This window comes from Mustelus asterias, chromosome 21 (genome assembly GCF_964213995.1).
Source record: "Mustelus asterias chromosome 21, sMusAst1.hap1.1, whole genome shotgun sequence".
NCBI lineage: Eukaryota > Metazoa > Chordata > Chondrichthyes > Carcharhiniformes > Triakidae > Mustelus > Mustelus asterias.
This window is the reverse complement of record NC_135821.1, coordinates 19,415,562-19,440,360: the sequence shown is the minus strand read 5'-3', so window position 1 is coordinate 19,440,360 and position 24,799 is coordinate 19,415,562. Positions and strand designations below refer to the sequence as shown.

At 49.4% G+C, this 24,799-nt stretch overlaps 1 protein-coding gene across 3 annotated transcripts in view; it reads right to left on the bottom strand.

The window, feature by feature from the left end:
- zc3h7bb (zinc finger CCCH-type containing 7Bb) overlaps positions 1 to 24,799 on the bottom strand; it is a 107,561-nt gene that overhangs the window by 8,114 nt on the left and 74,648 nt on the right. For all 3 annotated transcript variants that reach the window (XM_078237598.1, XM_078237599.1, XM_078237597.1), the window contains exons 15-20: positions 22,664 to 22,764; positions 19,814 to 19,995; positions 15,449 to 15,525; positions 8,802 to 8,935; positions 3,416 to 3,521; positions 1,046 to 1,154 (exon numbers count right to left, since the gene is read on the bottom strand). In XM_078237598.1, the coding sequence (XP_078093724.1) occupies positions 1,046 to 1,154; positions 3,416 to 3,521; positions 8,802 to 8,935; positions 15,449 to 15,525; positions 19,814 to 19,995; positions 22,664 to 22,764 (709 nt within the window). The remainder of the gene's footprint in view (positions 1 to 1,045; positions 1,155 to 3,415; positions 3,522 to 8,801; positions 8,936 to 15,448; positions 15,526 to 19,813; positions 19,996 to 22,663; positions 22,765 to 24,799) is intronic.

Genomic DNA, 24,799 nt, shown 5'->3' with positions numbered 1-24,799 from the left:
TGCTGCCTCTCTGCTCCAGGGACCTGGGTTCGATTCCCGGCTTGGGTCACTGTCTGTGTGGAGTCTGCACGTTCTCCCCGTGTCTGCGTGGGTTTCCCCCGTGTGCTCCGGTTTCCTCCCGCAGTCCAAAGATGTGCGGGTTAGGTGCATTGGCCGTGCTAAATTATCCCTTAGTGTCCCGGGATGCTTAAATTAGAGGGATTAGCAGAATAAATATGTGGGGTGACAGGGATAGGGTCTTGGTGGGATTGTGGTCGGTGCAGACTCGATGGGCTAAATGGCCTCCTTCTGCACTGTAGGGTTTCTATGATTTCTAAGGGAGTACATCACTGTTGAAGGTGCAGACTTTTGGGTGAATTTTAAACCAACACCCTCTCAGGTGGGTGCCCATGGGCGGCATGGCGGCACAGTGGTTAGCACTGCTGCCTCACAGCGCCAGGGACCCAGGTTCGATTCTGGCCTCGGGTAACCGTCTGTGTGGAGTTTGCACATTCTCCCCATGTCTGCGTGGGTTTCTTCCGGGTGCTCTGGTTTCCCCCCCACAGTCCGAACGACGTGCTGGTTAGGTGGATTGGCCATGCCAAATTGCCCCTTAGTGTCAGGGGACTTGCGGGGTCAATACGTGGGATTGCAGGGATAGGGCCTAGGTGCAGACTCGATGGGCTGAATGGCCTCCTTCTAGGGATGCTTTGATCCCACGGCACCATTTCGAAGGACAGTTGGTGTCCTGACCAATGTTTATCGCTCAGTCAACATCAGCAAAAAGGATTATCTGGTCGTTTATCTCATTGTTGTCTCTGGGAGCTTGCTGTTCCCAAATTGGTTGCATGTGGTTCCTGCCACTTTGAAGACGCTTCAATGGCTGGAAGGCAATTTGGGACATCACTCGGATACTCGGACATCGCAGCAGAGAGCGACCACTGCTCCTGGGACAGGGGCAGCAAGAGTCAGTGCCTTCGGCAGAGGAAGGGAGAAAATTAGGGGGGGGGGTTTGGGAGGGAGGGGGAGAATTACAAAACGGTTAAATCAAAGCAAATCCACTCACTTTTGGTTTCCTTCATGTACGTCCAGGCATCCAGTTCCTCAAAACTGTGGGCGAATGAGCAGTTTCCAACATACTGGCACTTTTTGCCCTTTGCAACATGTGTGCACAACTGAAAAACAAAGCAGGTTGTTTAGTGTGTACAGTAGTTAATTGCACAATTAATAGACCATAAAGTATAGGAGCAGAATCAGGCCATTCGGCCCATCGAGTCTGCTCCGCCGTTCAATCATGGCTGATATGATTCTCATCCCCATTCTCCTGCCTTCTCCCCGTAACCCTCGGTCCCCTTATTGATCAAGAACCTGTCTATCTCTGTCTTAAATACACTCAATGACCTGGCCTCCACGGCCTTCTGTGGCAGTGAGTTCCACAGATTCACCACCCTCACTGGCCAAGCATTGGATAACAGATAGATTTCAAAACTCTGAGATCACCATCTGCACAGCTGCTTAAAGACAGCCATACATAAGAGAAACTGGAGTGATCAGTGATGCAGTGGGAACCTATGGCTTGGGTGAGCCAAGATCTTGCTGCATGTGCTGAGGGCCATAAGGCCATTGTATTCACGGTGACTCAGGAATCTAAGTGTAAATCTGAGGAGCACACAGTCTGCTTACCCTAATCACCTAACGTTTCAGGTCAAAATGACCCTTCTACACTTCATAGAATCCCGACAGTACAGAAGGAGGCCATTCGGCCCATCGAGCCTGCACCGGTCACAATCCCACCCAGCCCATATCCCCACATATTTACCCCACTGATCCCTCTAACCTACACATCCCGAGACACTAAGGGGCAATTTAGTATGACCAATGCACCTAGCGCGCACATCTTTGGAGTGTGGGAGGAAACCGGAGCCCCCGGAGGAAATACGCAGACACGGAGGGGGTGGGGGGGGGGGGGGGGGGGTAACATGCAGACTCCACACAGACAGTGACCCAAGGCTGGAATTAAATCCAGGCCCCCGGAGCTGTGAGGCAGCAGTGCTAACCATGGTGCCACCGTGCTACACTTTCTTGTACACTTTGTAACATTAACTCTGTTTCACTCCACAGATGCTGCCGGACCTGCTGAGTTTATCCAGCATTTTCTGTTTTTAATAGCAATATCTTGAAAGCGGGAAAAGAAGGACTCCCCCTCCAACCACCCCCCAATCAGAGTTCACCTGTGAACCAACCTCTTGGAAATGTGACTACAAGAACACGGCTCACTGAGAATCATCTGCTTTAGAACACCTTCACCTCAACTAAAGCTTCAACTCATCTAAGGAACCACAGGCCTGTCACAAGAGAGACTGAGACAATCATAAATCATAGTTCTGCTGTTTTACCTTCATTTGTACCCAATTCTCGTGCATGGGAGTCCAGTTGGTGAGATAATTGAATCACCGAATCCCTTCAGTGCAGAAGGTGGCCATTCGGTCCATCCAGTCTGTACCGACTCTCTGACAGAGTATCTTCCCCCCCACCCCTATCCCCGTAACCCCACACATTTACCATGGCCAATCCACCTAACCTACACACCTTTGAACACTAAGGGACAACTTAGCATGGTCAATCCACCTAACCTGCACATCTTTGGACACTAAGGGACAACTTAACATGGCCAATCCACCTAACCTGCACATCTTTGGACACTAAGGGACAACTTAACATGGCCAATCCACCTAACCTGCACATCTTTGGACACTAAGGGACAACTTAACATGGCCAATCCACCTAACCTGCATATCTTTGGACTGTGGGAGGAAACCGCAGCACCCGGAGGAAACCCACACAGACACAGGGAGAACATGCAAACTCCGCACAGTCACCCAAGGCCAGAATCGAACCCGGGTCCCTGGTGCTGCGAGGCAGCAGTGAGTCACCTGTGCTGCCCTGTTGCGCTGTAAACCATGATGTGGAGATGCCGGTGTTCGATTGGGGTAAGCACAGCAAGAAGTCTCACAACGTTGTAAACCTCCAGGGTTTTTTGTTTTTTTTAAAAAGGAATTCACAAAAGGTTTGCTGGTGGGATTATTTAAATTGGGACAAAGGATAAGAAAATCTTTTATGTACAAACACACTGATCACAGGTAGTCAGAAAAATACAAATTCTGCCGGTCGCACAATCTTCTCAGCAGCTGCAAGGTATCATTGCGAAAAAGAGCAGGGGAGTTCTTTCCCGTCTATATTAACCAACACCAGAAAAACATTATCTGGTCATTATCATACTGGTGTTTGAGGGGGTCGGCTGTCCACAAACGGGGTACTTTCCCGATAGCATGACACTGACCACACTTCCAGAACTACATAACAGCTGTAAATTCCACCCTGAGCTCATTTAAAGTCACTTGACGGGCAAATTGTGTGTGTGTTTTTCCTCACTCACGTCGTACTGCTGCGGGATGTTCCTGCACGAGGGCAAAGGTCGGATGGCGACCCACTTCTTCCGTTCATTTGACATCACCAGCATTACCCGCCGCTCCTTGGTCCACCTGCACGGAAAGAACAGGATTGTACGCCAACAGAAACGGGAAAACGCCGGAAAATCTCGGCAGGCCTGTGGAGAGAGAAACGGAGCCAACGTTTCGAGTTGACACGTTAGCCCCGTTTCTCTCTCTCTCTCCACAGATGCTGTCAGACCTGCTGAGATTTCCCAGTGTTCACTGTTTATGTTTCAGATTCCAGCATCCGCACTATTCTGGTTTTAGTTTACGACCGTACACTACTCTGGGCACCACCACATTTTAGGAAGAACGTGACAACTTTGGAGAGGGTGCCTAATGAGATGTAATAGAATGGCTTCCAGGGAGACAAAAACCCACAAGAACTAGGACCATTTGACCCCTTGAGGACGTGGAGGCTTTGGAGGGAATGCAGAAAAGCTTCACCAGGATGTGGCCTGGTATGGAGGGTATTAGCTATGAGGAGAGGTTGAATAAACTGGGATTGTTCTCCCTGGAAAGACGGAGGCTGAGGGGCGACCTGATAGAAGTTTATAAAATTATGAGGGTGAATAGTTAGAAGCTTTTCCCAGGGCAGAAATGACAATTACAAGGGGGCACAAGTTCAAGGTAAGGGGGGAAAGGTTCAGTGGAGATGTGAGGGGGAAGTTTTTTACACAGAGGGTGGTGGGGGCCTGGAATGCGCTGCCAAGTGAGGTGGTTGAGGCAGTTACGTTAGCGACATTTAAGACTTATCTGGATGGACACATGAACAAACAGGGAATAGAGGGATATAAATGGTTGGTTTAGATAGGACAACGTGATCAGCGCAGGCTTGGAGGGCCGAAGGGCCTGTTCCTGTGCAGTACTGTTCTTTGTTCCATTCGACAAGATGATGGCTGATCCGATTGTGGCCTTTACACCACTCTCCTGTCAACCCCTGTCGCCCAGTAATCCCTTGTCAATTAAACATCTGTCCAACTCAACCTTGAATATATTCCAATAATCCAGCCTATACTGCTCTCTCCGTAACAGAATTCCACAACCTTGAGAGAAAAATATCTCGTCTTAGTCTTAAATGGGAGACCTCTTGTTGTTTTTAAAACTGGGGTCTCCGAGTTCTTTTTAAATTCTTACATGGGATGTGGGTGACACTGGCTAGACCAACATTTGTTACCCATCCTTAATTGCCCTTGGACTGAGCAGTCTGCTAGGCCGTTTCAGAGGGCAGTTAAAAATCAACCATGTTGGAGTCACATCGTAGAATCCTAGAATTCCTACAGTGCAGAAGGAGGCCATTCAGCCCATCGAGTCTGTACCAACCACAATCCCACCCAGGCCCTATTCCCATAACCCCGCATATGTACCCTGCTAGTCCCCTTGATACTAGGGCGCAAGTTAGCACGGCCAATCAACCTAACCTGCACATCTTTGGAGTGTGGGAGGAAACTGGAGCACCCGGAGGAAACCCACGCAGACATGGGGAGAATGTGCAAACTCCACGCAGACAAGTGACCTGAAGCCGGAATCGAGCCCGGGCTTCTGGTGCTGTGAGGCAGCAGTGCTAACCACTGTGCCACCGCGCCGCCCATGTAGGCCAGACCGGGTAAGCAGGGCAGATTTCCTTCCTTAAAGGGCATTAGCGAACCAGATGGGTTTTTACAACAATGGTTTCATGGTCATCATTAGCCTCTTAATTCCAGATTTTTACTGCATTCAAAATTCACCATCTGGCATGGCGGGATTTGAATCCGGGTCGGCAGAGCATTACCCTGGGTAACTAGTCCAATGACAATACCACTCCCCCACTGCCTCTTCCACAAGGGGAAACATCTCCTCAGCATTGACCCTGCCAAACCCCCTCAGGATGTTACATATTTCACTAACTCTCTCATTCTTAAAACTCCAGTGGGCTGAGGAATTACAGTTACGTGGAATGTATTCCCCGGAATGCGGTGAGTTTATCAAATATTTCAGATGGTAAGGGGGACAGATCGGGTAGAAAGGGAGAAACCGTCTCCACTGGTCAGGCCAAAACTAGGTAGTCAATCAAAATATTAGAGCAAGGAGAGAATTTTTTTTTTTTTTTAGGTATTAGTGTCACAAGTAGGTTCACATTAACACTACGATTAAGTTACTGTGAAAATCCCCCAGTCACCACACTCTGTATCTGTTCAGATACAAAGCAAGAACAAAGAAAATTACAGCACATGAACAGGAACACTGAGGGAGAATTTAGCATGGTCACGAGAAAGAAAGAGAGGGGCGGCGGGCGGGAGAGAGAGGGGGGCGGCGAGCGAGAGAGAGGGAGAGAGAGAGAGAGAGGGTGTGAGCGAGAGAGAGGGTGGGAGCGTGAGAGAGAGGGGCGGTGAGTGAGAGAGAGAGGGAGGGTAGGGGTGAGAGAGAGAGGGAGAGGGTAGGAACAGATGGGATATATCCTAGGATTCTTTGGGAGGCAAGGGGTGAGATTGCAGAGCCTTTGGCTTTGATCTTTAGGTCCTCACTGTCCACGGGGATAGTGCCCAAGGACTGGAGAGTGGCGAATGTTGTTCCTCTGTTCAAGAAAGGAAATAGGAATGCCCCTGGTAATTATAGGCCGGTTAGTCTTACTTTGGTGGTCGGTAAGTTAATGGAAAAGGTCCTGAGGGATAGGATTTATGACCATTTGGAAAGATGCAGCTTAATTCGTGATAGTCAGCACGGATTTGTGAAGGGTAAGTCTTGCCTCACAAATTTGATTGAATTCTTTGAGGAGGTAACTAAGTGTGTAGATGAAGATAGAGCAGTTGATGTCGTATACATGGATTTTAGTAAGGCGTTTGATAAGGTTCCCCATGGTCGGCTCATGAAGAAAGTAAGGAGGTGTGAGATTGAGGGAAATATGGCTGATTGGATAAGTAACTGGCTATCTCATAGAAGTCATGATGTGGAGATGCCGGCGTTGGACTGGGGTAAACACAGTAAGAAGTCTCACAACACCAGGTTAAAGTCCAACAGGTTTATTTGGTAGCAAATACCATAAGCTTTCGGAGCACTGCTCCTTCGTCAGATGGAGTGGATATCTGCTCTCAAACAGTGCACAGACACAGAAATCAAGTTACAGAATACTAATTAGAATGCGAATCTCTATAGCCAGCCAGTTCTTAAAGGTACAGACAATGTGGGTGGAGGGAGCATTCAACACAGGTTAAAGAGATGTGTATTGTCTCCAGACAGAACAGCTAGTGAGAAATCTGCAAGATCAGGAGGCAAGCTGTGGGGGTTACTGATAATGACCATCTACCAGGTACACGGTACCTACTCTTGCAACTCGGCCAACGTTGTCTACCTGATACGCTGCAGGAAAGGATGTCCCGAGGCATGGTACATTGGGGAAACTATGCAGACGCTGCGACAACGGATGAATGAACACCGCTCGACAATCACCAGGCAAGACTGTTCTCTTCCTGTTGGGGAGCACTTCAGCGGTCACGGGCATTCGGCCTCTGATATTCGGGTAAGCGTTCTCCAAGGCGGCCTTCACGACACACGACAGCGCAGAGTCGCTGAGCAGAAACTGATAGCCAAGTTCCGCACACATGAGGACGGCCTAAACCGGGATGTTGGATTTATGTCACATTATCAGTAACCCCCACAGCTTGCCTCCTGATCTTGCAGAATCTCACTAGCTGTCCTGTCTGGAGACAATACACATCTCTTTAACCTGTGTTGAATGCTCCCTCCACCCACATTGTCTGTACCTTTAAGACCTGGCTGGCTATAGAGATTCGCATTCTAATTAGTATTCTGTAACTTGATTTCTGTGTCTGTGCACTGTTTGAGAGCAGATATCCACTCCATCTGATGAAGGAGCAGTGCTCTGAAAGCTTATGGTATTTGCTACCAAATAAACCTGTTAGACTTTAACCTGGTGTTGTGAGACTTCTTACTATCTCATAGAAGACAGAGGGTGGTGGTGGATGGAAAATTTTCAGACTGGAGACCAGTTACCAGCGGTGTACCACAGGGATCAGTGCTGGGTCCTCTGCTATTTGTGAGTTTTATCAATGACTTGGAGGAGGGGGCTGAAGGGTGGGTCAGTAAATTTGCTGATGATACCAAGATTGGAGGAGTAGTGGATGAGGTGGAGGGCTGTTGTAGGCTGCAAAGAGACATTGATAGGATGCAGAGCTGGGCCGAAAAATGGCAGATGGAGTTTAACACTGATAAGTGCAAGGTGATTCATTTTGGTAGGACAAATTTGAATGCGGATTACAGGGTCAACGGCAGGGTTCTGAGGAATGTGGAGGAACAGAGAGATCTTGGGGTTCATATCTACAGATCTCTGAAGGTTGCCACTCAGGTGGATAGAGCCGAGAAGAAGGCCTATAGTGTGTTAGCATTTATTAACAGGGGGTTGGAGTTTAAGAGCCATGGGGTTATGCTGCAACTGTACAGGACCTTGGTGAGACCACATTTGGAATATTGTGTGCAGTTCTGGTCACCTCACTATAAGAAGGATGTGGAAGCGCTGGAAAGAGTGCAAAGGAGATTTACCAGGATGCTGCCTGGTTTGGAGGGTAGGTCTTATGAGGAAAGGTTGAGGGAGCTAGGGCTTTTCTCTTTAGAGCGGAGGAGGATGAGAGGTGAGACTTAATAGAGGTTTATAAAATGATGAAGGGGATAGATAGAGTGAACGTTCAAAGACTATTTCCTCGGGTGGATGGAGCTATTACAAGGGGGCATAACTATAAGGTTCATGGTGGGAGATATAGGAGGGATGTCCGAGGTAGGTTCTTTACTCAGAGAATGGTTGGGGTGTGGAATGGACTGCCTGCTGTGATAGTGGAGTCGGATACTTTAGGAACTTTCAAGCAGTTATTGGATAGGCACATGGAGCACACCAGGATGATAGGGAGTGGGATAGCTTGATCTTGGTTTCGGACAAAGCTCGGCACAACATCGAGGGTCGAAGGGCCTGTATTGTGCTGTACTGTTCTATGAACGAGAGAGAGGGAGGGTGGGCGACAGGGAGGGAGGGTGGGCGAGAGGGAGGGCGGGAGAATGGGAGACTACACATGGAAGATACAAAGGTGATCAAGGATTTGAGAGAGAGGGCGAAGACATTGGGGAAAGGGTGAGTGGGAAACGCAGGAGAGTTGTTAGCACATACTGAACAGACATTGCCTTAATCCTAACACCAGTAATTCCACCTGTCCCAGAGGCACTAACATTTCCCCACAGGTTACCCTATGGCTGCTCTGAATGTGTGCAGAATTCCAGACATCTTTGCACCCAGTCTCCCATCAGCCCCCCCCACCCATTGCATGAAGTGAAAGAAGGCGCACTGACCCGTGTCGGATTTTGGCACTGCAGTACTTGAAGCTCTTGTCTGCTTCGACCACTTGCCCGTTCCTCCAGCACTGGCTACAAACAAACTTCATCTTCATCCCCAGCGAAGACACCTTGCCAGCTCCGGATGGCACCTCAACCAATCAGAACACAGAACCATCAGTACCGATTTGCCATGTCAAAAATACAGCCAGAACCTCTCCATCTTCGGAGCTGGAAGGTTCAGGCCTTCCTCCCCGGCCTTCCGGCTCAGTGGGGGCATGTTTTAAAGTTTTTAAAGTTTATTTATTAGTGTCACAAGTAGGCTTACATTAACACTGCAATGAAGTTGCTGTGAAAATCCCCTAGTCGCCACACTCCGGCGCCTGTTCGGGTACACTGAGGGAGAATTTAGCACGGCCAATCCACCTAACCAGCACGTCTTTTGGACTGTGGAAGGAAACCGGAGCACCCGGAGGAAACCCACGCAGACACGGGGAGAACGCGCAGACTCCGCACAGATAGTGACCCGAGCTGGGAATTGAACCCGGGTCCCTGGCGCTGTGAGGCAGCAGCGTTAACCACTGTGCCACCCGAATGCGGAAAGTTGTCCAAGTATGTCCCACCAATAAGAAGCAGGACCAATCCAATCCCACCAGTAACCACCCCAACAGCTTTCTCTCAATCACCAGCAAAACGATGGAAGTGGCAGCGCAGGTGGAGAAGGTAGTCAAGAAGGCATATGGCATGCTTGCCTTCATCGGCTGGGGCATTGCTTTTAAAAATTGGCAAGTCCTGCTGCAGTTGTACAGAACCTTAGTGAGGCCGCACTTGGAATATAGTGTTCAATTCTGGTCACCACACTACCAGAAGGATGTGGAGGCTTTGGAGAGGGTACAGAAAAGATTTGCCAGGATGTTGCCTGGTATGGAGGGCATTAGCTGTGAGGAGAGGTTGGAGAAACTTGGTTTGTTCTCACTGGAGCGACGGAGGTTGAGGAGCGAGCTGATAATCATAGAATAGAAACCCTACAGAGCAGAAAGAGGCCATTTGGCCCATCGATTCTGCACCGACCACAATCCCACCCAGGCCCTACCCCCATACCCCTACATATTAACCCGCTAATCCCTCGAACCTACACATCTCAGTACACGAAGGGGCAATTTTAGCATGGCCAATCAACCTAACCCGCACATCTTTGGACTGTGGGAGGAAACCGGAGTACCCGGAGGAAACCCACGCAGACACGAGGAGAATGTGCAAACTCCACACAGACATTGACCCAAGCCGGGAATCGAACCCAGGTCCCTGGAGCTGTGAAGCAGCAGTGCTAACCACTACTACCGTGCCGTGGTGAAGACAGAAACAAGACAGAATCTAACCATCTCCTCTTGACATTCAGTGACATTATCATTGCTGAATCCCCCACGAACAACAACCTGTGGGATTTCCATTGATCAGAAACTGAACTGGACCAGCCATATAAATACTGTGGCTACAAGAGCAGGTCAGAGGCTGGGAATTGTGAGGTAAGTAACTCAACCCTCGACTCCCCAAAGCCTGTCCATCATCTACAGGGCACAAGTCAGGAGTGTGATGAAATATTCTCCAATTGCCTGGGTGAGTGTGGCCCCAAGAACACTCAAGAAGCTTGACACCATCTAAGACAAAGCAGCCTGCTTGACTGGAACCCCATCCATCTGAATATTCACTCCCTCCACCCCGAGTGGTCTACAAGATGCACTGCAGCAACTCACCAAGGCTCCTTCAACAGTATCTTCCAAACCTGCGACCTCTACTATCTAGAAGGAATATGGCAGTAGAGCATAGAGATGCCATCACCTGGCACCATCACCCATCACTCCATCACCCTCCAAACCACAACCATCCTGACTTGGAACTATCTCGCCGTTCCTTCACTGTCGCTGGGTCAAAACCCTGGAACTCCCTCCCCAACAGCACTGTGGGTGTACCTACATCACATGGACTGCAGCGGGTTCAAGGCGACGGCTCACCACCACCTTTTTCAAGGGCGATTAGAGATGGGCAATAAAGGTTGGCCCAACCAGTGACGCCCACATCCCATGAAAGGGAAAAAAGGTTGCAGCAACAACTGGTTTAATACCTCTACGGTGGCCCAGGTACGAGAATATGGCACTAACACACCCGCCCCTGCTACACCTTGTGGTCTATTGCACAAAGCAATCATTTTAAAAAAGAAATATGTACAAAGGTGCGTGTTAGAGACTTCAATGTGTGTGGGAAACATGTGAGGCATTTGTGTGTGTGAGGTGTGAGTGAGTGTGAGAGTGTGTATGTGAGTGTGAGGTGTGTATGTGAGTGAGGTGTGTATGCATGTGCGTGTGTGTGTATGTGTGAGGTGTGCGTGTGTGAGGTGAGCATGAGTGAGTGTGAGGTGTGTATGTGAGTGTGAGGTGTGTATGTGAGTGTGAGGTGTGTATGTGAGTGAGAGGTGTGTATGTATGTGCGTGTGTGTGTGTGAGGTGTGCGTGTGTGAGGTGAGCATGAGTGTGAGTGAGTGTGAGGTGTGTATGTGAGTGAGAGGTGTGTATGTATGTGCGTGTGAGTGTGTGTGAGGTGTGCGTGTATATTTTTACTCAAAGGCATAAGAGAAAAAAATAAAGTAACATAAAATATAATAAAGAATTGTCGACATGGATTTCAAAAGGAAAGGCCACACTCGACCAAACTTAGTGAATTCTTTGAAAAAGTCAAGGAAAGGGCAGCTGCAAATATAAAGGTTGGAATCATCCCAAAAAATTCCAAGTCTGATCAAAGTGTGAAAATGGGAGTGTTCCTCGCCGGTGTTTTGAGGGAGATCAGCACTGTAGCAGCTGGGAGCTTTGCGCAGGGGGAGGGGGGCGCGGAGCACACGTACACCGGGTAAACAGGTTTCCGAGCACACGGGCGCCATTGCACAGGGAGCCCCGATCTATTAGCGCACCGAGAATCCTCCCCCTCCCTCTCACCCACCATCGGTGGCATTGCTACCACCCACACCAACACGGGTTACTGGCATCGGGGCATCAGCCTGGTAAACACCCGACATGCTCCCCACCCCGTCACATCCCCTTCGCGGCCTACCTCTGCACGTTTCCCCCCTTACATACGCCCATGGTCATAGTCCCACCCCCACTCTGGCCCTACCCCCATGACACTGCCTCTGGCACACTTATGGTGTCCAACTAGGCACTGCCAAGGTGCCAGATAGGCAGTGCCAGGCTGGCACTGCTTGATGGGCACTGCCCGACCACTCGGGGGCTTCAATGGCCTCCAACCACCCCCGGCCGGCGTGGCCATGTTGCCTGGTCTCCCTTATTGCAGAGTGGACCCGGGGGCAGAAGCAGCCATGTGGGACCAGGTAAGAACATTTAACCTTGGTTATTTTTATGTAAATAGGCCTCGCGCTCAGCAAAACAGGATAGGAAACCAATTCGCACCTGTTTTTACCTTCCCACATTATCCTCTTGGCTCGCTACGTGACGAGTGGCTAAGATCTCGCCCAAAATATTTGGATTTTCATGAAGCCTTCCATAAAGTGGCACATAAAATAGTAAAGGTGCTGCAGTCCCAGGATTGGGGCTTTCACTACACTGGTTCCCAGAGACCAGGAAAATACCCGAGAAGCTAGGACCTTCACTCTGCTGGTCTCCAAGGACCAGACCTGCATCCCTGGGGCCGAAGCCCTCGCCCCGCCCAGCCCCCAACCCCTCTGACCCGGAGAACGGTGACCTCCTGCAGGCCCCAAGTACTCCCTCCACTCCCCCCTTCGACACTCCTAAAAATCAATTCCCAAATAGTAGACTCAGGGCCAAGGTCAGAACACGTGGAATCCAGGGGAAAATCAGCAAGAGTGGATAGCCAGCTGACTACAAACCAGAGAGCAGCGATGGAAGGTTCAGGAATTCAGGAAGCGTAGAGGGGGACATGCCCCTGTCTACATCAACAGAGACGAAGTAGAAAGGGTCGAGAGCTTCAAGTTTTTAGGTGTCCAGATCACCAACAACCTGTCCTGGTCCCCCCCTACGCTGACACTATAGTTAAGAAAGCCCACCAACGCCTCTACTTCCTCTGAAGACTAAGGAAATTTGGCATGTCCACTACGACTCTCACCAACTTTTACAGATGCACCATAGAAAGCATTCTTTCTGGCTGTATCACAGCTTGGTATGGGCTCCTGCTCTTTCCAAGACCGCAAGGAACTACAAAGGATCGTGAATATAGCCCAATCCATCACGCAAACCAGCCTCCCATCCATTGACTCTGTCTACACTTCCCACTGCCTCGGCAAAGCAGCCAGCATAATTAAGGACCCCACGCACCCCGGACATTCTCTCTTCCACCTTCTTCCGTCGGGAAAAAGATACAAAAGTCTGAGGTCACGTACCGACCAACACAAGAACAGCTTCTTCCCTGCTGCTGCCATCAGACTTTTGAATGGACCTACCACGTATTAAGTTGATCTTTCTCTACACCCTAGCTATGACTGTAACACTACATTCTGCACTCTCTCCTTTCCTTCTCTGTGAACGGTATGCTTTGTCTGTATAGCGCGCGAGAAACAATACTTTTCACAGTGTGCTAATACATGTGACAATAATAAATCAAATCAAATCAAAAAAGTTACGGTGGCAAATGGGAGTTCCACAGGGATTGGTGCTGGGATTACTGTTACCCATCATTTATATCAATAATTTGGATTTTGAAATCACAAATACAAAATCAACATTAATTCTTACAACAAAACCTCCTTCAGGTCAAATTCCACAACATCACTGAATCGGAATCGCTTCCTCACGGTTTCTGTATTCACTTATTTCCGGGAGTCCGGGTGGACGCTGGAGAAACTTTGGCTACGTTTCCATTTGGTCTCAAAGATATCGCTCGATCCCCGAGCGTGGAGGAGAATCGGGTGGAAGGAGCTCGGAATCTTTTCATCGCCAGCATTCGGATCTATGATCAGCAAGCTGGGAATGGAACAAGCGCCTTGATTACCTCTGAAAAAGGAGGCAAGCTGTCGAAGCTTTTCATAGAATCTCAACAGTGCCGTGGGAGGCCATTCAGCCCTTCGAGTTCTGCACCGACAACAATCCCACCCAGGCCCTATCCCCGTAACCCCATATATTTACCCTGCTCGTCCCACTAAGGGTCAAATTTAGCATGGCCAATCAACCTAACCCGCACATCTTTGGACTGTGGGAGGAAACCGGGGCACCCGGAGGAAACCCACGCAGACACGGGGAGAATGTGCAAACTCCACACAGACAGTGACCCAAGCCAGGAATCGAACCCGGGTTCCTGACGCTGTGAGGCAGCAGTGCTAACCACTGTGTCACCGTGCCGCCCACTCATCTTGCGCTCCCTTCAGGACAGAGCCAAGAATGCCAAATTTCAAAGGCAGCAACTATTTAGACTGTGTGGGAAAAGGGTGCTGATTGGTCAACAAATCGACTGGGTTCAAACCAAAAGAGAAAACGTTGGAAAATCTCAGCAGGTCTGGCAGCATCTGTAAGGAGAGAAAAGAGCTGACGATTCGAGTCCAGACAACCCTTTGTCAAAACTAAAAGGCATAGAAAGTGAGAGATATTTATACTGCAGGGGGAGGGAATGAAAGATGAGTCATAGCCACAGAAACCAGGGAAACCAGTTAATAGCTGCCCCCAGACAGAATAAAAGGTTGTGAATGGCCAAACGGCAGAGAAGCTAAAATGACCCAAGCCTGGAATCAACTGGGTTGAGGTGTTGCCAGGAAGGTTGCACCAGGAAATGACTGGACATGTTCTTCTCAGCTGCAGAGGACCGGTCCCCCCAGATGAATATATAAGGTTTAAGTTTATTTATTAGTGTCACAAGTGAGCTTACATTAACACTGCAATGGAGTTACTGTGCAAATCCCCTATGTAGGTTCAAGCAAGCGTACATACTCCAACAATACTCAAAGTTCTTTATTGGCAAGCGACTTTGCTGAATTCTGAAATGTTACTTCACATTGTAATCTTATGATGTTTGCAAGACTCACGTCGCTTACACATCTCCCATTTTCACTGGTGTTCCACTGAGGACCATGCTTTCCGCTGCCTTGACCCCAAGTTCTGGAATTCCACCCCGAAACCTCTCCACCTCTCTCACCTCCTTTACGATGCTCCTCAAAGCTACTTCTGTGACTAACATGTCCCACTATCTCGTTACATGGCTCGCTGTCACATTCTATTCAATAACGTGTCAGTGAGTGCCTTGGGACAATCTACCAACACAAGTTGCATTGGCACGGAGAAACTGGCTATGAAATGCATAGGCGGCACGGTGTCACAGTGGCTAGCACTGCTGCCTCACAGCGCCAGGGATCCACATTCGATCCCTGGCTTGGGTCGCTGTCTGTGCGGAGTCTGCACGTTCTCCCCGTGTCTGCATGGGTTTCCTCCGGGTGCTCCGGTTTCCTCCCAGTCTGAAAGACGTGCTGGTTGGGTGCATTGGCTGTGCTAAATTCTCCCTCAGTGTACCCGAACAGGCGCCGGAGTGTGGTGACTGGGGGATTTTCACTGTAACTTCATTGCAGTGTTGTCAGCCTACTTGTGACACTGATAAATAAACTTTTTTAAACTTTAAACGATTCTCGCCTCTCACCCTCGACTTTGGCTGCAACGTACCTGTATTCTGTTTATGCTCGCTTCCACACTCAAGCAGTGCTTCATGGACTCCTGCACAACCTCTTCATGTGTGATCCCTGCAAGATACAAAGAGGACAACGCAATGGGGGGTGGGGTCACTACAATGAGAAAGCAAAATTCTGCAGATGCCGGGAATCTGAAATAAAAACAGAAAGTGGTCACTAATTCTGTTCCACTCTGCAGATGCTGCCTGACCTGCTGAGCATGTCCAGCGTTCCCTGCTTCTACTTCACTGCAATTCCACGTGGAATGTTGAAGTTTCATTCGCTGGAAGGTGGCTGCCTGGATGCTGAGAGTCCTCTGACAGCTCGGTGACACACTAATGACCTAGGCCTTGCTGTGCAGGCCGCAATTTCAAAATATGGGGCTGATACAAAACTCAGAAGCATTGTGAACTGAGGGGAGGACAGTGTAGATCTGCAGAAGTAGATTTGATGGAGGTGTTCAAAATCCTGAGGGGGCTGGACGGAGTAGATCGGGAGAAACTGTCCTCGCTCGTAAAAGGACCGAGAACGAGAGGGCGCAGATTTAAAGCGATTTGCAAAAGAAGCAAATATGATGCGAGAATAAACTTTTTCACCCAGCGAGTGGTTGGGGTCTGGAATGCGCTGTCTGGGAGTGAAGTGAAGTGAAGTTTATTTATTAGTCACAAATAGGCTTACATTAACTCTGCAATGAAGCTACTGTGAAAATCCCGTAGTCGCCTGTTCGGGTACACTGAGGGGGAATTTAACATGGCCTCTCCACCTAACCAGCATGTCTTTGGGTTGTGGAAGGAAACCGGAGCACCCGGAGGAAACCCATGCAGACACAGAGAGAACGTACAGACTCCGCACAGACAGTGACCCAAGCTGGGAATCGAACCTGGGTCCCTGGTGCTGTGAAGCAGCAGTGCTAACCACTGTGCCACCGTGTGGTGGAGGCAGGTTCAGTCGAGGAAGCATGGTGTTACAGTGGTTAGCACTGCTGCCTCACAGCGCCAGGGTCCCAAATTCAATTCCAGCCTCGGGTCGCTGTCTGTGTGGAGTTTACACATTCTCCCCGTGTCTGAGTGGGTTTCCTCCAGGTGCTCCGGTTTCCTCCCACAGTCCAAAGACGTGTGGGTTAGGTGGATTGGCCATGCTAAATTGCCCCTTAGTGTCAGGGGGATTAGCAGGGTAAATAAGTGGGGTTATGGGGAAAGGGCCTGGGTGGGATTGTGGTCGGTGCAGACCTGATGGGCTGAATGGCCTCTTTCTGTACTGTAGGGTTTCTATGATTAGGCAGCACGATAGCACAGTGGTTAGCACTGCTGCTTCACAGCTCCAGGGACCTGGGTTCGATTCCTGGCTTGGGTCACTGTCTGTGTGGAGTTTGCACATTCTCCCCGTGTCTGCGTGGGTTTCCTCCGGGTGCCCCGGTTTCCTCCCACAGGCCAAAGATGTGCTGGTTAGGTTGATTGGCCATGCTAAATTACCCCTTAGTGTCCTGAGATGCATAGGTTAGAGGAATTAGCAGGTAAAATATGTAGGGATATGGGGGTAGGGCCTGGGTGGGATTGTGGTCGGTGCAGACTCGATGGGCCGAATGGCTTCTTTCTGTATTGTAGGGTTTCTATGGTTCTATGATGACGGGTTGAAAGGCCTCCTTCTGCACCGTAAGGATCCTGTGAAGTAGACAAGCTGGTCGAATGGGCGAACAGATGGCAGTTGAAAATAAATGCAGAGAAAAGCAAAGTGATTAATTTTGATAGGAAGAACATGGAATTATAATTCAAAATAAAGAGTACTCCTCGAAATGGGGTGCAGTAGAGGGACCTGAGTTATAAGTCAGGACAGGTTGAGAGTGCAGTTAATACCGCATACAGCGGCCTAGGTTTTGTTACTGAGCATCAAGTCCAATAGCAAGGAGGTGATGTTGATTTTGTATCAGTCACCAGTTAGATCTCGGCTGGAGAATTGTGCCAGTTCTGGGCACCACAGCTTAGGAAGGATGTGAAGGCTTTGGATAGGGTGCAGAAAGGATTCAGGAGAATGGTTCCAGGGATGGGATGAAGACAGATTGGAGAAGTTAGGACTGTTTGAGGCTGAGAGTGGATTTGACAGAGATATTCAAGATCCTTGAATATTCGAGATATTCGAGTCCCACCCTAGGACTTCATGGCCAAGGAATTTTATTTATTTATGAGTGTCACAAGTAGGCTTACACTAACACTGCAATGAAGTTACTGTGAAAATCCCCTTGCCGCCACTCTCCGACACCTGTTCGGGTACACTGAGGGAGAATTTAGCACGGCCAATGCATCTAACCAGCGCGTCTTTTCGACTGTGGGAGGAAACGGGAGCAACCCGGAGAAAACCCATGGAGACACGGGGAGAACGTGCAGACTCCACACAGACAGTGACCCAAGCCGGGAATTGAACCTGGGTCCCTGGCGCTGTGAGGCAGCAGTGCTAACCACTGTGCCACCCCTAAGGTGCATTCATAACGCGGTCAAATTGAGTGCGTCAACCTGTAAATCCTTCTAAACACGCCAATGGCAGGTGTGGGAGTGACTCCTGGTCAGCCACGCCTGATCTGGAGTGGCACCCCGTAAGCTATAAGCCCCTGGCGGCAGACTGGCGACCTATTCAGGGAACTACCAGCTACAGAAACAGCCTTAGTGCACTACTAGATGTGGGGTGAGAAGAGAATTCTGCTGCTAAGATTGAGCATTGTGTAAAGACCACAGAGTCTAATTCAGTGATGGACAAGCTGGGTTAGTGAGTGGGCTGCACGAGTGTTCCTCCTTCCTCTCAGTGGGCCACAAGATTGAGATCGGGCTTGTCCACTCACCGTGACCCCATGGATAAAGATTGAATCCACTTAATACGCACCAAGAATTTCATAAGTTGTGGAAAATGTTTGATCATTCACATATTAATAAACCTGTCACCAAATGCTAAACACAAAAAAGATTTACGCTTTCAGAAACAGAAAATGCTGGAAAATCTCAGCAGCTCTGACAGCATCTGTGGAGAGAGAATAGAGCCAACGTTTGGAGCCTGGACGACCCGTCGTCAAAATGTCAACTCAAAACGTTGGCTCTATTCTCTCTCCACAGCTGCTGTCAGACCTGCTGAGATTTTCCAGCATTTTCTGTCTTTTTTTAAAATAGAAACCCTACAGTGCAGACAGAGGCCATTCGGCCCATCGAGTCTGCACCGACCACAATCCCACCCAGGCCCTACCCCCATACCCCTACATATTAACCCGCTAATCCCTCGAACCTACGCATCTCAGGACACTAAGGGGCAATTTTAGCATGGCCAATCAACCTAACCCGCACATCTTTGCACTGTGGGAGGAAACCGGAGCACCCGGAGGAAACCCGCGCAGACACGAGGAGAATGTGCAAACTTCACACAGACAGTGACCCGAGCCGGGAATCGAACCCAGGTCCCTGGAGCTGTGAAGCAGCAGTGCTGCTACCGAGCCACCCACTTTGTTTCAGATTCCAGCATCCGCAGTATTTTGCTTTTACCTTAAGATTTATGCTTTGATTGGACACAGCACAGCTCTCACAGTCAATGTTTTGTGTAATCGGCACACACCTCACTTCACGTGCCCTTGCTTGGCATGCGTGACACTCCAGTCACACCGGTAAAAACACTTATGTGGACGGAGACCAGTGGAATCTGGCAACATTGCACGGGGCCAATGGGCAACAAAAGGCACTCGGTGCCCTGATGGGCCGCTGGTGGCTACCAGGCTCCACGCTGCCCGCCAATGATCTAACCGATGTAAATAAACAGAGGACAGTCAGAGTTTAATTGCCACTGGCGAGGGAAATTAGTTGATTGGCGGGTGGGTGTTTGCAAATTTCCAATGCCAAGTCAAGGCGATGGCCCAGTGGTAGATTATTAATCCAGAAACTCAGCTAATGTTCTGGGGGACCCGGGTTCGAATCCCACCCACGGCAGATGGTGGAATTTGAATTCAATAAAAAATAGATATCTGGAATTAAGAATCTACTGATGGCCATGAAACCATTGTTGAAAAAACCCATCTGGTTCACCAATGCCCTTTAGGGAAGGAAATCTGCTGTCCTTACCCGGTCTGGCCTACATGTGACTCCAGAGCCACAGCAATGTGGTTGACTCTCAACTACCCTCTGAACAAGTGCAACTAGGGATGGGCAAGAAATGCTGAGCCCAGCCAGCGAAGCTTACGTCCCACAAATGAATTTTTAAAAAATTACAAAACGCACAAAATGGACAGGCCTGTTATAAAAATGAGTTTTGACGCTTTATGGTGGATTCTCTCAGACCTTTTGTATAAACAGGCAGACAGGAAACAACATGCTCCGGTTTTCCCTCGGTGTACCTGAACTTTGCTGCATCACCCAGACTTTGAGCTCAATGAGACTGTGGGCAAAGTTACAGCTGTCCTCCCGCAGGCATCCATAACGCACTTCATGACGGCACACATCAAACTGGCAGTGGTCCTGGAACTGGCGGATCTTGGAATACTTAACTGTCGTGGCACACAACATGTGGACGAGGCACCTGGGGCGGAACAACAAAGGGAATAAAATATGTACCGTGTGAAAGCAAAGCTTCAGAACCATTTGGACCCACTCTGCCCCTCCAGCCTGTCCCATCATTTAGATCCAATATGCCTGCTCTGTGGCTTAACTTCACACACCCACCTTCATTCTGCAACCCTCAATACCCTTGTCTAGCCAACTAAAACATGTTTCAATAATAATTATCAGCAATTAGAGGCAGGCGATGGCCTAGTGGTATTATCGTTAGACTATTAATCCAGAAACTCAGCTAATGTTCTGGGGACCCGGGTTCGAATCCCGCCACGGCAGATGGTGGAATTTGAATTCAGTAAAAGAAATCTGGAATTAAGAATCTATTGATGACCATGAAACCATTGCCGATTGTCGGAAAAACCCATCTGGGTCACTAATGTCCTTTAGGGAAGGAAATCTGCCATCCTTATCTGGCCTGGCCTACATGTGACCCCAGAGCCACAGCAATGTGGTTGACTCTCAACTGTCCCCCAAGAGTAACTAGGGATGGGCAATAAATGCTGGCCCAGCCAGTGACACCCACGTCCCACGAATGAATTATAGAATCTACAGAGCAGAAGGAGGCCATTTGGCCTTTCGAGTCTGCACCAACAACAATCCCACTCAGGTCCCTTCCCCGTAACCCCACATATTTACTCTCCTACTACCCCTGACACTCTGGGGCAATTTAGCACGGCCAATCACCCTAACCTGCACATCTTTGGACTGTGGGAGGAGCAGAGCACCCGGCGGAAACCCACGCAGATACGAGGAGAACGTGCAAACTCCACACAGACAGTGACCCAAGGCCGGAAATGAACCCGGGTCCCTGGCGCTGTGAGGCAGCAGTGCCGTCCTTCTTTCAGGAATATCAGAAGTTGAAAAGGCCTTTCAGCCCCTCGAGCCTGTCCCACCATTTAGTAAGTGTGTGGCTGCATGGAGTCTTGTTTCCCCCGAAACTTTATCTAACAAAATCCTATCAATATCTTTCAACAAAAAATTATCTGCCAATATTCTCCTCCGAGCTACTGAAGGTTGGTTGGACTCCACATCCACAGGTTAAAGGCTCTGTCCAGTATCCTGCTCAAGTTGCTATTACAGAGGAATGGGGCACGCAGAGAGAGGTGGGTATCCTGCCCAGTCGGAGCATTGTGTCCAATTCTGGGCCTCACACTTTGGGAAGGGTGTCAAGGTCAGAGAGAGAGAGGGTGCAGAAGAGATTTACCAGAATGCTACCAGGGTGAGGGAATTCCGTTCTGTGGAGAGGTTGGAGGAACTGGGATTCTTCTCCTTAGAGCAGAGAAGGTTAAGAGGAGGATTTAATGAAAGCCTTCAAAATTATGAATGGTCTTAACTGAGTACAAGGACATATGAAACAGGAGGAGCAGGACCACATGGTCTGTCGAGGCTACTCCGCCATTCAATACCATCATGGCTGACCTTGGGCTTCAACTCCATTTTCCCGCCCACTCCCACCCCGAGAGCCCAAAAATCTGCCCATCCCAGTCTTAAATGTATTCAGCGATGGAGCGACCACGACCTTCTGAGGGAGAGAATTCCGAAGATTCACAACCCTCCGAGTGAAGTCATTTCTCCGCATCTCATTCCTGAACGATTGGCCCTCTTATCCCGAGACTGTGCGCACATTGAGAAAGTGCTTCTATTGGCGGAAGGGTCAGTGACCAGCGGAGAGCCAGAGTTAACACGCTGAAACATTTTCTTTTTAAAGACGCTGAGTTGTTGCGATCTGGAATGCACCGTCCGACAGCGCAGTGGAAGCAAACTCAGCAGTGACATTCGAACGAGGATGGGATAAATCCTTGCAGGGAATAGATTTGCAGCGCTATGGTGAGCGGTCAGGGGAGTCCGGCTAATTGGAGACCTCTTTCATAGAGCACAGGTATGATATACTGAATGTCCTCCTTTCGTGCTGTTCCACTCTGTGATTCCACATGTTTTTTTTTTACAGTGCAGAACCATAGAAAATTACAGCTCAGAAACAAGCCTTTTGGCCCTTCTTGTCTGTGCCGAACCATTTTTTGCCTAGTCCCACTGACCTGCACTTATAGAACCAGAAGGAGGCCATTCGGCCCATCGAGCCTGCACCGACAACAATCCCACCCAGGCCCTATCCCGCTAACCCCACACATTCACTCTGCTAATCCCCCTGACATTAAGGAGCAATTTAGCCTGGCCAATCCTCCTAACCTGCAAATCTTTGGAATGTGGGAGGAAACCGGAGCACCCGGAGGAAACCCACGCAGACACGGGGAGAACGTGTAGACTCCGCACAGAGAGTGACCCGAGGCCGGAATTGAACCCAGGCGCTGTGAGGCAGTGTGCTAACCAATGTGCCGCCTTAACTTGGCTGGTCATGACGGCAAACATATTAACCAATCTACGATCCAATTCTGTCCTTTCCCGATGTGACTACATGCATAGAATGAAGGAAGCGTCACTGCAAAGTATTAGGAAGACTGACTGGTTTATTTTCGCCTTCCAGCTCAGGGACATTGACGGAACAGGCGGGACTCCAGCTGCTGCCCCGACTGTTGTCGTACAACTCAACACAAACCAGGATTTGGACCTTCCAATCTGTACAGCTCAATATTGGCCACCTTTACCCACTGGGACATGTTTCCGGCGACACTCACTTGTTCTCTTCAAAGTTGTGCTTGGTTTCCGGATTGGAGCAGACGAGTGCGTTGTCCTTAACCTTCTTGCTTATTAACCTGGGCTTACTGTCAAAACATTCCTGCAACAGAAAGAATCTGAGTTTAGTTCATTTATTATGAGCGGCACGGCGGCACAATGGTTAGCACTGCTGCCTCACAGCGCCAGGGACCCGGGTTCGATTCCCGGCCTCGGGTCACTGTCTGTGTGGAGTTTGCACGTTCTCCCCGTGTCTGCGTGGGTTTCCTCCGGGTGCTCCGGTTTCCTCCCACAGTCTGAAAGACGTGCTGGTTAGGGTGCATTGGCCATGCTAAATTCTCCCTCAGTGTACCCGAACAGGCACTGGAGTGCGGCGACTGGGGGATTTTCACAGTAACTTCATTGCAGTGTTGATGTAAGCCTTACTTGTGACTAATAAATTAACTTTAACTTTTAGTGTCACAAGTAGGCTTACATTAACACTGCAACAAAGTTACTGTGAATCGGCAGAGCATCAGAGACTGACTCACAGGACAGAGGGCTGAAGGGAAAGATTCTGATTTTAACTACCCGTTCGGGGAGAAAGCGAGACCAGATATTGTGCTCTTTGAACTGGGCGGCTACTGAGTTAAGGAAAGAATCAGAAAAGGTAATTTGGATCGAATCTATCTCTGTTTGTGAACAGCTGCAACTCTGACCAATTACCACCTCCCCAGCTGTAGAGCTCCGGTCTGTGATTGAACGTGGGAACGTCGCAGTCTTAACGCTTCCGGGATGGGGATTTCACCTCTGTGTCATCAGAATGGTTTCAGGACGGTTAATGTCTCCTCAAGCTGGTATAACACAGAAGCTCCAGGACAGGGACAGGCACCCGCCTCACCTGCTCCATGCTGGAGTATAAATTCCACATGAACCTCCTCCCACCCTCTCTTCATCTCATCCCATCGCTCTCCCCGTCAGGTCTTTATCTAATCTTCACAGCTTATCTCCAGCTCCAAACACTGCCATTAAACTGGACTCCACATTTTCTTAATGTCTTTAACTACACTATTCCATCCAGTTAGTTATTCCAATTTATAGCTTACTTTGCACTTCTTCCTATTACCACACTGACCCTACCAGCCTTGACATTATATTCTGGTTCACCTAATCCATACCATTTGATGATGTTAAGTATGTTTCCCCTGAAGCTGCCCTCTGGAGACCATGGGGTTAAACTTCCCCCTGGAGTGTATCGGGTTAAACTTCCACCTGGAGAGTATGGGGTTAAACTTCCCCTGGAGTGTATGGAGATTAACTTCCCCCTGGAGTGTATGGGGATTAACTTCCCCTGGAGTGTACGGGGTTAAACTTCCCCCGGCGTGTATGGGGATTAACTTCCCTCTGGAGTGTATGGGGATTAACTCCCCCCTGGAGCATATGAGGATAAACTTCCCCCTGAGTGTATGGGGTTAAACTTCCCCCTGAGTGTATGGGGTTAAACTTCCCCCTGGAGAGTATGGGGTTAAACTTCCCCCAGAGTGTCTGGGTTAAACTTCCCTCTGGAGGGTCTGGGATTAAACTTCCCTCTGGAGTGTACGGGGTTAAACTTCCCTCTGGAGGGTCTGGGATTAAACTTCCCTCTGGAGTGTATGGGGATTAACTCCCTCCTGGAGCATATGAGGATAAACTTCCCTCTGGAATGTATGAGGTCAAACTTCCCCCTGGGGTGTCTGGGGTTAAACATCCCCCTGGGGTGCATGGGGTTAAACGTCCCTCTGGAGCGTATGGGGTTAAACTTCCCTCTGGAGGGTATGGGGTTAAACTCCCCCCTGGAGTGTATGGGATTAAATTTCCCTCTGCAGTGTATGGGGATTAACTTCCCCCTGGAGTGTATGGGGATTAACTTCCCCCTGGAGTGTATGGGGATTAACTTCCCCCTGGAGTGTATGGGGATTAACTTCCCCCTGGAGTGTATGGGGTTTCGGACTGACTCACCTGATGAAGGGGCAGCGCTCCGAAAGCTCATGATTCCAAATAAACCTGTTGGACTTTAACCTGGTGTTGTGAGACTTCTTACCATTCAATGCCATCGGCAAAGGTGGACCAAACCAAGACCTTCCGCACCCCCACTGCTGCATGTCCACCGTCCCACATGG